The 13,973-nt window shown below is 40.2% G+C and overlaps 1 protein-coding gene across 3 annotated transcripts in view; it reads left to right on the top strand.

Moving 5' to 3' along the window:
- The window catches only part of LARGE1 (LARGE xylosyl- and glucuronyltransferase 1), a 204,134-nt gene that overhangs the window by 151,450 nt on the left and 38,711 nt on the right, over positions 1-13,973 (top strand). For all 3 annotated transcript variants that reach the window (XM_074167389.1, XM_074167382.1, XM_074167373.1), the window contains exons 7-8: positions 4,010-4,122; positions 6,568-6,693. In XM_074167389.1, the coding sequence (XP_074023490.1) occupies positions 4,010-4,122; positions 6,568-6,693 (239 nt within the window). The remainder of the gene's footprint in view (positions 1-4,009; positions 4,123-6,567; positions 6,694-13,973) is intronic.

The raw sequence follows: 13,973 nt of genomic DNA, 5'->3' as shown, positions 1-13,973 counted from the left end.
TATATTTTGTTCTGGAGCAGATTAACAAAATACCTCCAGATTATTTTTCTGAGATGACTTGAAGCACCTACTGAAACCATTGCTTAGTCCAAACATTGGAAATACAAAAAATTTTATTTGGATTGAATCAGAAGAATGGGAAAAGGACAAAAAATTCAGGTAACCTCCAGAGTTTTGTTAGACCCAGAATGAAACATTTATTTTCCTTTTCAGTTCATGTAGCCATTTTCAATAAGATTTTTAATATGTGTCAATTTTGAAGTGAAAAATAATATTTTGGAATAAGTTGGTTTTTAAATATGCCAAAACAATTTTTGTGGTATTTCCCAACTGAAACATTTTACTCCAAATATGTTAATTCAGATTTTTTTCCCTCATTTTCTCCAATCTATTCACCAAATTCTTTTTTTATTTGTTTTGTTTTGCTTTTGGGGGTGGGGGGTTTTGTGCGTGTCCTGAAATTACATTTTGTACAAACTCCTTTGTTCATTTGTTTGTTTGAGCAATTCAGAATCTGTCAGATTTTGGTATTTCAAGCAAAGTTTCATCAAGCAGGGGGAGAAAATGCCATTCAAGTGAAAACTAGACTAACATACGTTCGACAGGTTTAGTAATAAAGCATTATTTTTCCAAGACCTCTTTGAGATATTTGCATCTCTGTATATGCCTGAACTATGGCTCAGGATAAGGAAAATAGGGTGTTTTGTGGCTGATCATCATTTGTTTTATACTCATGAGACATTTGGGTTGCCACTTTTCTCTTTTTGTTTATTTGTTGCCAAGCTTTCCTTTTGTTTTTCTCACATAGGTTAGGGCAGGAAAATGCTGCACTCATCAAAAGATGAGAAGTCCCACTGCCTGGGGCCAGATGTTCATAAAATATTCCTTTGATTTTTTTTTTTTCTCCAGTCTCTTCCTCCCCCAGCACAGCAGCTGAGAGTAAGTCCCTTCTCCCCTTGTGTTCAGCTGTATGTCATCTTGAATTTAGTCTGAGATTTCAGTCAATTTGACTCTGAGAGAAGGGGCTCCTGAGGCAAATATTTCCCTTCCCTTATTTCAGACACTTTGCCTGTAAACTAATTGCACAGATTGGAGTTAGTTCATTTGTTATGTTTGCTTTTAGTAACAGAACAATACAGGAGTAAAACTGAAGTGCTCTGTTCTGAGGAAAAGGTAATTTTTCCTCTGCACAAACTATTGAAAGTTCCCAACACGCGTTTTTGCTTTGCTTTTGCACTAAATAACACTAATTAGGTGAACAGTATTGAATTCTCCTCTTAGGAGAAATCTTTTTTTCTCACTAATACTAATGAGTAAATATTTAACCTTGCTATAAATATTCTCCGGTAGTTATTTTTAGGGCAGCAGTAAATTAGAATTCCACAGTGTGAGAAGCCCTGAACAGAGGCTTTGCAAAGGTGTTAAACACAAGCCTGTAGGTGAACTAAAACAGAAATCACATCGAAATTAGTCTTGATGATGGAACATTAAAAGCTTGTGAATATTTTCAATAGCCATGATTGCGTCATAATTTAATAAATCCTTGCTCACATATATTCTAGTTTTTCCACCCCGTCTGCCTCTCTTACTCTCAGCTGCTACCATGATAGTCCCTCAGGATGGCAAAATCTCTTTAGCTGCGATGCCATAATCTGCTGCTAGCATAAGGGTGGAAGCCAAAAAAAAATGGAGAATACTGCACAGATTAAAACATTTCCCCTTTTCCTCCTTGGACTGGAGGCTTAAAGAAATTAAGAAAAAGGTTTTATTGTCTATAAATTATAAAAACTATTACATTACAGTTAACTGAATCTTACAATTATTCATTGTTTTTCTTAATAAAGAATCTTCTCAGTTGTATTTTACTATTGAAACAAAGCTGACAGTTCTTGCCAGATGGAAAAAATCCCCTGCCAGAGAAGAGCTTATCCCACCCAGTTTATTGCTGTAGCACAAGGAACCTGTTCCACGTTGATCTAGAATTTCAGACAAGGCACCATGGCTCTCTTAGAAGCTAATGCATGCACGCTACACACTCCAAGTAGGCTTTGGTTGTGCTGGAGAGAAGACAAACACACTGGCAGAAATCCGTTGTAGCATGTTGTGACAATATGTCCCTTTCCAATCCAACAGCTGGAAGCAGAAAGGTTGACTGAAGATGAAAGGGGATCCCTCCAGTACAGGTTCCAGCATCCTTGGGAACCAGGTGGACTGTAATGGAAAACAGAACTAAAATAGGCCACAAAATTCACTGCCAGAAGAGGTTTTCTTTTTATTCATGGGAGTGCCAGGTTTTACTAGAAAGAAATTTGCCATGTCATAGAACCTGAAGATAGGAATGAGCTGAAACTCCCTTTGTTCTCTCCCAACCAGCACTGGATTCTTCCAGGTATATTTTTGTAGTCTGGTTTTTAAAGACTCATGAAATGAAGCATTTTATCAGCCATTTTTAGGTTATTTAACCACCACAGTTTTAGGAGAATTTTTCTTAAGTATTCAGACTACATTTCCTTTCTTATTATCACTACTTTTAGTTTTATCATCTTAGACTCCCTCGGGCAGCTTTTCCCAGTGCCTTCTCTTTGCCATTTCATATTCTTCTGTGTAGCTGTTATGTTTCTCTACAGTTGCCATGATATTTTTTTGTAAAACCTCTTGTTTAATGTCACTTGCAGATGTCATTACTATTCTGTTCACTTCCTCCTTCCACTAATGAAGACGTGAAACAACACAAAACCTATCATTGCTCTTACTAGGTACTTTCTGTCAACCTGCTAGGCTGCTGTTTATCGGTACTCTTCCTTTATGGTCCTTCAGTTTGCGTTCATTCCCCATGACAGTGCTCTTATCTAAGTCCTTGCAAATTAATTTTTCAAGTAAAATTTTCTGAGACACTGTAGGAAAAGTTTTGCTGATGCTTCAATCCAGCTTCACTTTTTCTGCTATTTTCCTTTTTCTACTCTAGGGATTTTCTCCAGCCAAAAAACAACTGAGGAATAAAAATTCCTGTTGAGATATTTCTTTTCCCCCTTCAACTGTAACTTTCTAGTCTGAGGATCCTGCTCTATGAACACTTGCTGCCTTAATGGCGGGCACTCTCAAAGGCTAGGTTGCACTGATAATCTGTTACTCAGAGAAGTTTCAGGGATTGCAATCAGATGTGTCAGGTGATTAACTTCTTACTAGGTGGAGTAAGGGCTGCAATTTCATCTTATGCAGTATATGTATTGCGTCCTATGCAGTAAGTATTAAGGGCCAGATTTCACCTCACACACATTGAGTAAAATGTTTTATATGAGTGACAAAATTCTGTTTGTTTCAATGTAATCTTGATGTTAGGCCAGATAGAAACACATTTAAACAGTGGGATTTTGGATGAAACAACTCTCTGCTCAGTGTGAAGATGGCAGAAATGGAGTCACATTAGATCAGGATTGTCTCTGTCCTTTCCCTAGTAGACAGTGACAACAGAATATCCACTTGGAGCCTGTAGCTTTCCAGAATAAGGAGTGGGGAGGGCCACTTCTGAGTGTTAGGAGGTTCCTTCTTTCTTTCTTGTAGAATACTGTCTAATTCTCTTTGGAATGATAATGACCTTTGAACGGAGTTCCCCTCCATCGTATGAATCACCTGTATTGGTTCATTTTGCGTGGAATAATCACAATGCTAACCATGTCATAATGAAATGAAGCTTTATCAGTTAAGGAGACTACTAGAAATACAACATCCTGCTTTTGCTTATCCTCAGCTTCACTCTACTTTGGCTACTTCTTGCAAGCCTGTATAACCTGGGATTTGTCTGAATGCCATCTTTCGGTATCTCCTCTGCAGCCTCAGGGGTTCAGGAAAGCTTTCTCTTAGTGGCATTTTGAAACCTGAAGCTTTTTTAAGTCCAGATCTCAGCTCATATCCTTGTTTTAGCTGCTGAGTCAGCACATAGAAAGGATGGGCCTTGAGTAGCACATGACATCATGGTTTCTCTTGTTCTCTGCACTGTGTGTTCCTTCAGGGGTTATCTTGCTGCTTCTTGATAAGTTACGGAAGATGAAATGGGAACAGATGTGGAGACTCACAGCGGAGCGGGAGTTAATGAGCATGCTGTCCACTTCACTGGCAGACCAGGTGAGTAAGACATTGCAGACAAGTGGTACAATCACTACTCCATGGATTGAGGAATGTAAGAAAGGGAAAGGGGGTGATATGTGGGAAAAAGCCGGGGAAAGATGTTGTGCCTGTAGACACCATTTGTTGAATCGTTCTGGGGAAAACGTGGAAGAGAGGAATGGACATTTACTCATGAGTTTTCTCTTACTGCACTGTCATTTTTACCTCCTCTGCACAGATGATTCATACAATGGACAAATGGGGGTTTCTGTCCTTTAATTTTCTCTCCTCCTTTCTTTAACATAAAACTCTCCAGACACTAGAAGTCCAAATATACTGTGTCTTTTCCTACTGGTTATTGTCTAAGCAGACTTTAGTTTTAAGAGTCTCCAGATACTTCTTTACTGTTTCTGGAAGATGAGCCCCAGCAGTATTTCAATATATTCCTTGCCACAACACCCCTGTGAAGAAAAAAGTGCTGCTGTCTCCCTGCCACGGATGGGAAACTGAGGCCAAGAGAAGAAATAGTGTGCCTACACACAGAAATACATATTTACTCTCTTTGTGCTTCCTGCCAGCTCTCAGTTTTAAATCCAGAAACCCTGTTAATGTAGTACTGGACCTGAACCAATAAGTCTTGCTCAACAGCTTGAGTATATTAACTCAATATAGCATCATATTTAGATATTTCTACTGCTTCTGAGCTACATCTGGCTTATGACCAGTCTCCACTAAGGAGGCATGCTGCTTACTGTGCACATAGAGATGTGCTCTTGTGTACAGTATCCTTGCAGGTTTATCCAAAAGCTGCTGAAGTTCATTAAAATCACAGAAACATAGAATGGTTTAGGTTGGAAGGGACCTTAAAGATCATCTAGTTTGGATTCCCCTGACATGGGGGGGGACACCACCTCCCACTAGACCAGGTTCCTCAAAGCCCCATCCACCCTGGCCTTGAACACTTCCAGGGATGGGGCATCCACAACTTCTCTGGGCAACCTCTTACCGGTGTCTCTCCACCCTTATAGTGAATTTTTTTTCCTGATACCTAATCTAAATCTACCCTCCTTCAGTTTAAAGCTGTTACCCTTCACCCTATCACTACATGCCCTGATAAAGAGTCCTTCCTCATCTGTCCTGTGGGCCCTCTTTAGGTACTGAAAGTCCGCTATAAGGTCTCCACGGAGCATTCTCTTCTCCAGGCTGAGCAATCCCAACTCTCTCAGCCTGTCCTCATAGGAGAGGTACTCCAGCCCTCTCATCACCTTTGTGGCCCTCCTCTGGACCCGTTCCAACAGGTCCATGTCCTTCCTGTGCTGAGGACTCCAAAGCTGGATGCAGTACTCAAGGTGGGGTCTCACGAGAGCGGAGTAGAGAGGTAGAATCACCTTCCTTGACCTGCTTACCACGCTTCTTTTGATGCAGCCCAGGATACTGTTGGCTTTCTGGGCTGCCACTGCACCACTGCATATTGCCAACTCATGTTGAGTTTCTCATCTACCAACACCCCCAAGTCCTTCTCTTCAGGGCAGTTCTCAATCCATTCTCCACCCAACCTGTATTTGTGCCTGGGATTGCCATGACCCAGGTGCAGGACCTTGCACTTGGCCTCGTTGAGCTTCATAAGGTTTGCATGGGCCCACTTCTCAAGCCTGTCCAGGTCCCTCTGGATGGCATCCCTTCCCTCCAGTGTGTTGGCCACGCCACACAGGTTGGTGTCATCGGCAAACTTGCTGAGGATGCACTCAAATGATTCTTGCAAGTTCACTGTATTTTGAGTCAGGTCCTGAGTTGTTGTCTAATACCTGCATGGGGCAGAATTCTGCAGAGTGGATCAAGGTTGCTTACGTCTTACCCTAATAACTTAACCTCAAGAGTGTTCTTGTAACTTACTTCAACTACGTGGCTGCATAGAGGCAGAACACTTTCTGTCCCTCATGGTGTAGGCTGTTCTGCAGATCTGAACTACATGTGCTTTTCATGAAATACCTGGAATACTTTTTACAACAAAGTGCTAGCTAAAATCCCAAATAGTAATTCACCTTGAAGCAGCACAACTGCCAGGATCACTTTCATCCCCTTTATTGAACAGTGATGCAGTACTTACTAACCGCAGGCAGTTTGTCATTTACTACATATTACTCTCCCTGATGACTAGAAGAGGAACCACATCTCTTGCCACCAGTACAAGATACGTGTTTTGAAAACATTGCTGAAGTCCAATAGCTCTGTGTGTCAAGCGAGCCTGCTCCTTTTTCTCAGATCTACATATCACCCCTTAGATTGATAGCACCTTCTATGGAAATATAATTACAGTGCAAGGTTTGCCAACTTCAGTTTGCATAACCATTTGCATTTTTACCTGTGAGGGAGAGAAGGACAGTCAGCTCAGGGAGGGGTTGGGATCACCTCACTCTAGAAACAATGATGTACTCAACTTTTTTCTCTGGTTTTGTCTGCTAGGATATCTTCAATGCAGTCATCAAACAAAATCCCTTCCTCGTCTACCAGCTCCCGTGTTTCTGGAATGTGCAGCTCTCTGATCACACCCGTTCCGAGCAGTGCTACAGAGATGTGTCTGACCTGAAGGTATGTTTTACAGGAAGTTGGATGGGTTCTTAGGTCCTCCTAGCCAAAGAATACAAAACCTTTTTTTTTTTTTTTGTACTGGATAAGTTTGAAACGCTTTAGTCAACATCATTTAATGGACTGAAATTCACAGAGGGTTGGGTGGACCCTAGTTAGAAATACATTAGCCAAAATTTAAAGACCTTGCACACTTCATACTTAGCCTTTATATACACTTAACCCAGCCACACTGCCACTCATTATTCCAGGATTTCCCCTGGAAAGAAAGGCTGAGTAGAAACCTATTAATTTAATAAAATGAAGCTATTGTATCAGTCTAATAGCACATTTTTCACTATTGTCAAGTAGAACATAAAAGCAGGATGGATTTGAACAGATATGGGTAAATTAACATCAATTGTGGTCATTTTGAAAGGCCAGACTCAAATGTAGCATGCAGAGAGTTCAGAATTGAAGCTGATTGAGCTACTACCAGGTGTAGAATAAAACTGGCTGGCAGTAGATTCCATCAGAGCAGACTAGTGGCATCAGTAAATATTAGGTAGTTTTTGGCTATTCATTTTAAAATTCAGTTAAGGTTCATATACATAATTTGTTTTGAGAATGCTTTTGTAAATAAGGTTTAAAAAGCAAAAAAGAAGTCATGGAAGTCATGGAATTGTTGGAGTTGGAAGGGACCTCTGGAGATCATCTAGTCCAACTCCCCTGCTGAAGCAGGATTGCCCAGAGCATATTACTCAGGACTGCATCCAGGTGGGTCTTGAAAATCTCCAGAGAAGGGGACTGCACAACCTCCCTGGGCAGCCTGTTCCAGTGCTCTGTCATCCTCACCGTAAAGAAGTTCTTCCTCATATTTGAATGGAACTTCCTATGTTCCAGCTTGTGCCCATTGACCCTCGTCCTGTCACTGGGAACCACTGAAAAGAGTCTGGCTCCATCCTCTTTCAACCCACCCTTTAGAGACTTGTAAGCATTAATAAGGTCTCCCCTCAGCCTTCTCTTCTCCACAAACCACAGAACCATAGAAGAGGTTGCAAGGGACCTCTGAAGACTATCTAAACCCCACTCAAAGCAGGACCAACCTAGATTAGGTTGCTCATCGCCTTGTGCGTTTGAGTGTCAAGTCTCCAAAGACTGAGATTCCACAACCTCCCTGGACCCCTGTTCCAGAGTTTGACCACCCTCATGTTGCAATATATTTCTTAAATCTAACCAGATTTTCCCTTGTAACAATTTGTAGAGTAACAGCAGGGATGTTCAATATGAACACCAGATACTGGATGAACATAGAAAATCAATCATCCTCAACACCCTGATTTCAAAAGCTGCACTTCCCAAAAGACAGATCTAGTACGTGGGTTAACTGACCTGTCAAAGCTGACCAGTATTGCTTGAATTTCATACATATAGTATTCACAACCAACTATTCAGGTGTGGTTCATAGAAGACAGCTTTTAAAGTTAGATCAGTATACTGGTCAGTACACTGATCACTAAATGTTTTATGATAGATGTTTGTAGGACAGGATCAATGCAGGAATTTAAAAGCATCATGGTTTTATGCCTTATAACAAAGTGCTGGTAGATATTTTAGTTCTGTGCTCACGTTGAGAATCGTGTATGACAGCAATTGCAAGGCCTGAAACAAAAGGAGAAATGTAGTAGCAGGGAAAATGTTTTCTAAAAGATTAATTTTAGAAAAATACACCTCCTACCTGGGAGTTAGCACAGCATTTTTCTGTGAATTAGAGGCTGAGTTTAATTCATATAATCCACTGAGACAGTAAGATTGGATTCAGCACAAGGTTAAGACACATACATTTACATGAGAAAAAGATATTGAAGGATATCTGAGGATCTAGGGCTTGGTTCAATTGCTTAAACACAGTTTGAGTCACCGTAGATACTCTTAGGTATCTGTATGGCACTGGCAGATACAACACAGACCTACAGGAGACAATACCCTTTTGGCAAGGCAGCTGATGGGAAGACAGGTTTCAGTGCTTTCAGTGTTGCTTTCAGAGTTGCTACACATGTGTACTTAGGCAACTGAATTGTGCTCCCCATGAGTGGTTTTGGACACTGGTTAAGCTCACCTGAGAGATTAGTCTGACAACTAATCAGGCAAATCACTCTTTAGGCTGCAATGACTGTATTGACTAATCCCTGTCAGGTGTGGGACATCTAGCTCATGTAACACCTACAAGTAAGCATTTAATAGAAGTATCTTAAAAATAAATTGAATCCTTTCTTCATTGTCGATTAACAGATTTATGTTTACAAGGATAGCTTAGCCTTGGTTGTTCATTACTGTATGTTGTATCACACTGTCACCTCCATTACAGCATAGGCAATGAAGTCTAAGATGCATAATATCCTCCACTGGCTTTCTGGTCTGAGGTGTTTATTTAATTCAACAAGGGGTGCAGACACATAAGCAATTTTTTCAGCTGAACTGGATTTATTCACACTGCTAAAATTATCCCCTAAATACTGAATCAGGGCTGAAATTCTTTACTTTGAAAGAGAAGCCAGAGCCTTTTCTAGTGCATATAAGCCCCCTGGTTTCAAAAAAGCTCTTCCCATATTCAGCAGTTAAAGAACTGGCCCTCAGGCAGGACTGTTTAAAATTCTTCGTACAATTTTTTTTAAAAAGCAAAAACCAATTAAACTCGTGAATTTGCATTATGAAAATGAGCAAAATTCTAGTTCTGAAAAGAAACTGGCTGGTTTGGTATGTGATCCTCTCAAAAAAGCAACAAATGTCGTTAGCCCAAGTTGGAAATTCTACTTTTAAAATCACCAAAGTTAGTCAGTTCCACAGCATTTAATATAAATGGTATGACACAACATATTTGGCACATCCCATATTTCATGGTAAGACTGGAATAAGAAACGAGGTAAGAGAAACCTCCAGGGTAAGAGAGAAAGACAGATTGTGAAGTTTGTACTGGAGGATTAAGAAGGATAGTGTAGGAAAGAAGGAAATGCAAGCGGAGATCTAAATTCTAAGGTAAAGCTGATGCAGTCAAGTATTCCTCAGTCAAATCAGACTACATTCCTCATGTCAGGCTGAAGAGGCACTGATTTAATTCCATCTGGCCTCAAAGTCCACGGGACTTGAGGATTTGTCATCTCTTACACACAACATTGTGTCAAATAAACTTAGACCCTAGGGCTGGTTGCTGCTCAGGTGTGAGTGTATGTATGTATGTATATATGTACACACTTTGCTGCTTTGTTCACAATCATGCAAACATAGGATGACCAGAATACTTTTTGCAGGCCTGTGGAGCACTTGAATATTTCATATTGCCTGATTGCCTGAAGAGGATTCTAATCACCTTTTTCTCTTTATAGTTGTCATTAAGTTGCATCTCTATCCATTTTATTGAAATTTTTTTTTTTTTTTTTTTTGGTACTGTCTTTTATTAGAGAAGGTCAGATGTTTGACTACTGCTGAACTCTACTTTCCTGCTGCAGCTGAGCAGCATATACAAATTTGGAAGGACTTGCATATAGGGGTCATTTGGAAAAGGTGTAAGAACAGAAATATTTATAACCAAGTTCTGCATTGTTAGTGACCACTAATTTTATATCCATCTAAAGAAACATCAAAATAAGACTACTTTGTTATTTTTTATTTGTCTAAATGCTTATTTAACCTCCTGTGTCATATTATACCGAGCTAGAGGCCGCACTGTACACAGCTAGACCAAAGTCTGTGAGCTTTGTTCTGCTGTCCATGGTGTATGGAACCAAAGCTTATGTAAACAATTACACTTACAGAAAACTTCCTTTCCCCACCCTGAGGGCACCTGTTATAAGGATGCTTTGTGTCAGTCAAGAATGTCTTGAAATGAACAATTTTAATAAAAAACAAGAGTGGGCTAAAAGGAAGCAGGTGCCCTTTAATTCTTTTTACCAGTTGAGCCAACTGCAGCCTCTAAAGGCCAGAGGTGTTTATTTTTGCATGACATTTATTACACCTTGGAGAAACACTTGAGAATTGTTATTGAAGACTAGCCAAAAGATGTGGAAGTGCTAATAGTGATTCTGTGTCGGCATCCACTGTCTATCTTGCTTATCTCAGCTCCTCACATGGTCTCCAGTAGCCTGCAATGTCAGTGGACAAGAATGTGTGCTGTAGGACTATGCCTTGCTGAGCTTTGAAGCCTGTGGCGATCTGCTTGGACCTGAGATTCATTTATGCATTACTTTTGCTGGGTTAGGCCCTGTGTTTGCTTTCCTTTTTGGTTAATAGTTTGTTCCTGTCTCTAAGGAAATCTCAATTACTATGATTTGGCACAAACCAAATGGCAAGAAAAATCCTATGAAAGAAGGTAATGAATTGTGATGCCTCTGACAATGAATCGTGACCTCACTGAATGAGTCAGTCATGAAGGGAAGTCTCGTTGTCAAGGATACAGATCCTATTTACACACAGAGAATCTGGTAATTCACAATCACAAAAATCAGATGTTGGACTCTCCAATGGGAATGTATCAAATTATTAGAATTTCCCCCCTCACCCCAAAATAGGAAAATGCTTTCAATCCTCTTGATGGCTTTTCAAACTGGTTTTGAACACAGCTGATACTAAATTAGCAGGTAAATAAATAATAAACTTCATAAATTCCCCATTCTGAAATCGTGTTGTGTGATTCACTGTGTCCTCCCTGGGAATGTCCTCCACGCTAGAAGGTCTTTATGAGATTGCTTACAAAAGTTTAAACAGCTTCTTGTCCGTAACCCAAATACATCATTTCAGATCTGCTTTGAACATGACCTATTGCACCTCTTTCTATTCCAATCTGTGAGCCACTCCATGCTGTCCAAGCACCTCAGCACTGATTTGCAGCCACTCTGGCATTCTGCTGCCTTGCACCTTTTAACGCCAGCCAAGCAAGAGCTACACTGAGAGAAGTAAAGGCTCGAGAGAGTTAAACACAGACCCCTTCCTTGAATTAACATTGCAGTCAGTAAGGTGCTTCCACTCTGCCAAAAAGGGAGCACTGTGGTATTATAGTGGCGGTTTTAGGGGTGTTTTTTTCAGTCAGGAGGCCTCTTGTTAAACAAGAGTTGAAGGAAGAGCTGTAAATCCTTTTGAGGAAAATCTGAGAACTTTGGTGAAAAATACAAGTCAGGGACCATCTGTAAGGTTTACTGCCTTACAGCATAGGTACTAAGCTGGGGGGTAAAGTGATCCCTGGGACTATGGGCACCAGATGAGGCAGGGTAAGGATTTGAATCTCACATCCAAAAGCAGTGCCTGGACCTCTGGGTTGCTGGTGACTCCAAAGTGAGTCTCTTCCACTTACGTAGTTCAGAAATCCCACTCTGAAACCTCGCTGATGACATTTTTGTGAAGTATTTGATCCTTTCTGAGGAAATTGGTTCTTTTATTAAACCATTCATTTCTGATGAAACACAGTTTAAAAATAAAGTTTCCAGACATCTCTAATTGAGGCATAAGTTACACATATGGTGCTTGTTTGCAGTGTAACTTGGGGCATATTTAAACTTTTCAATAACCTGTGCCTGAATAAAAGCCTATTGAGATGGTATTAAAGTGGATATATATATGAATGGCTTTACTATGCAGATTTGCTAAACATTTAACTCCTGTTGATTTCAGTGTGAACTGCCTGGTTGCCTAAACAAGGAGTCTAGTTTTTTAAGCAGGAAAGCTCCCCATCTACAAAATACCACTTTTACTTACTTACCTAAATTGTGAAGTGCTCATGGGCTTAATTAAGAATCTCTCTTCAGTGCTTTGCGGAGCTAAACCTCTTTAGGCTTAAATCTGGGCTTATTTGATTCTTACTTTTTACCCCTTCAGCCTGGAAAGTAGTTATATAGGTATACAGGATACCCTGTATTGTCTGATTTTGTAAGGGCTGAAGCAGAGTGGCAAATCATCAAGATGTGTCTTTGGGTGAAAAATGGAAGGGATTATGCCTAAGGAAACATTTGGCCAAATACTTCTTTTGGAGAGAGAAGATGCTTCAGAGAAAAAATGGATAAAGGCGCCATGAAAGCTTATCATTCAGTGGTTTGAACATTAGATTTGAAAGATTTCATCTCCCCAGAGAGAACAATGCAGCTGGAAACCTAAGGAGGTTTGTTTTTCTGGGATTTTTTGTTTTGGTGTATTTCCATGCATATAACTGACCTTAGAGCCCTCTCCTACGCTCCATCAGTGTATAACATCCTCTGTTACCTTCCATCTTCCATATTGCCAGTCTATGAGGCTCCAACCATGTCATCATTTGAGTGCTTTGAGTCAGAACCTGGTGAATAAATGGGAACTATTGGCGCATTTAACCTGTTTTGCTAGGTCACAAGTGTATGGAAGTATTCCAGGAGGCTGGCTGAGCGTAATCAGTGAGTGGTAACGGTTGCTGATTAACTAGGAAGGTATTAACAGAAATGTAGATAGTGCCAAGTTGCTTAATGACAACTAACCAAGTGTTAAATAGACGTGGAATTTTAAGTTCTGATCTTTCAGTTCTTAAATTGCTAAATGAAGATTAAGGAGCGTATTTTTCTTAGTTCTCAGGAGGCCTTGATCAAAAGTGGGAAGGATCTGTGGGACAGCCCAAAGGCTAGCACTGTTCCTCAGGTGTCCACCCAGATAATGGCACTGGAATTTTATATGCTCTAGCTGCAGTTTCCTCTGTATGCCAACAGAGCTTTGGAATAGCTTAGAAACTAGGAGGGAAAATAGAAGAAGAAATAAACACAATATTATGGTGCTATTCAGTCCTGGAAAGGGGATGTTGTAATAATGAGGGTTTTAGTTTCTAGATTCGCTTTCTCTTTAATGTTGAGATAACACTTGCTCAGTCTGCAAATAAAGTTTGACTTTTTTTTCCCTTCTGATTTCCCTGTAGACTCTTTCCAACCGATTTTTTTTTCTCCAACCAATTCACTGTTGCCCACAATAAAGTTGCTAATGTAATGGCCATAGCTTTACCTGTGCAGCCCATTGTCTTCATCATATACCTCAGTGATGCCTGTGACAGTCTATGCAAGGATGCCTTGGCCTCTACAACTTATGGTGCAATAGACCAAATCAGGCAGCTGCAGTCAGAACTGTGGGTGAATTTGTCTGCTGACAGCAAAAAAAAAGTAGTTGGATGTAGTGCTGTATGTCAATGGTTAAGTCTCACTCCTTTTTGAAACCTGTTCTTTTTTTATGCTTTCATATATCACGTAATATTTATCTAATCATGTTACATTTGAAAAGCAGCCTGCTTTTTTGCTAGACCTGTTTTG

Source organism: Numenius arquata, chromosome 2, assembly GCF_964106895.1.
Source record: "Numenius arquata chromosome 2, bNumArq3.hap1.1, whole genome shotgun sequence".
Classification (NCBI taxonomy): Eukaryota; Metazoa; Chordata; class Aves; order Charadriiformes; family Scolopacidae; genus Numenius; species Numenius arquata.
This window is presented reverse-complemented; position numbering and strand designations above follow the sequence as displayed.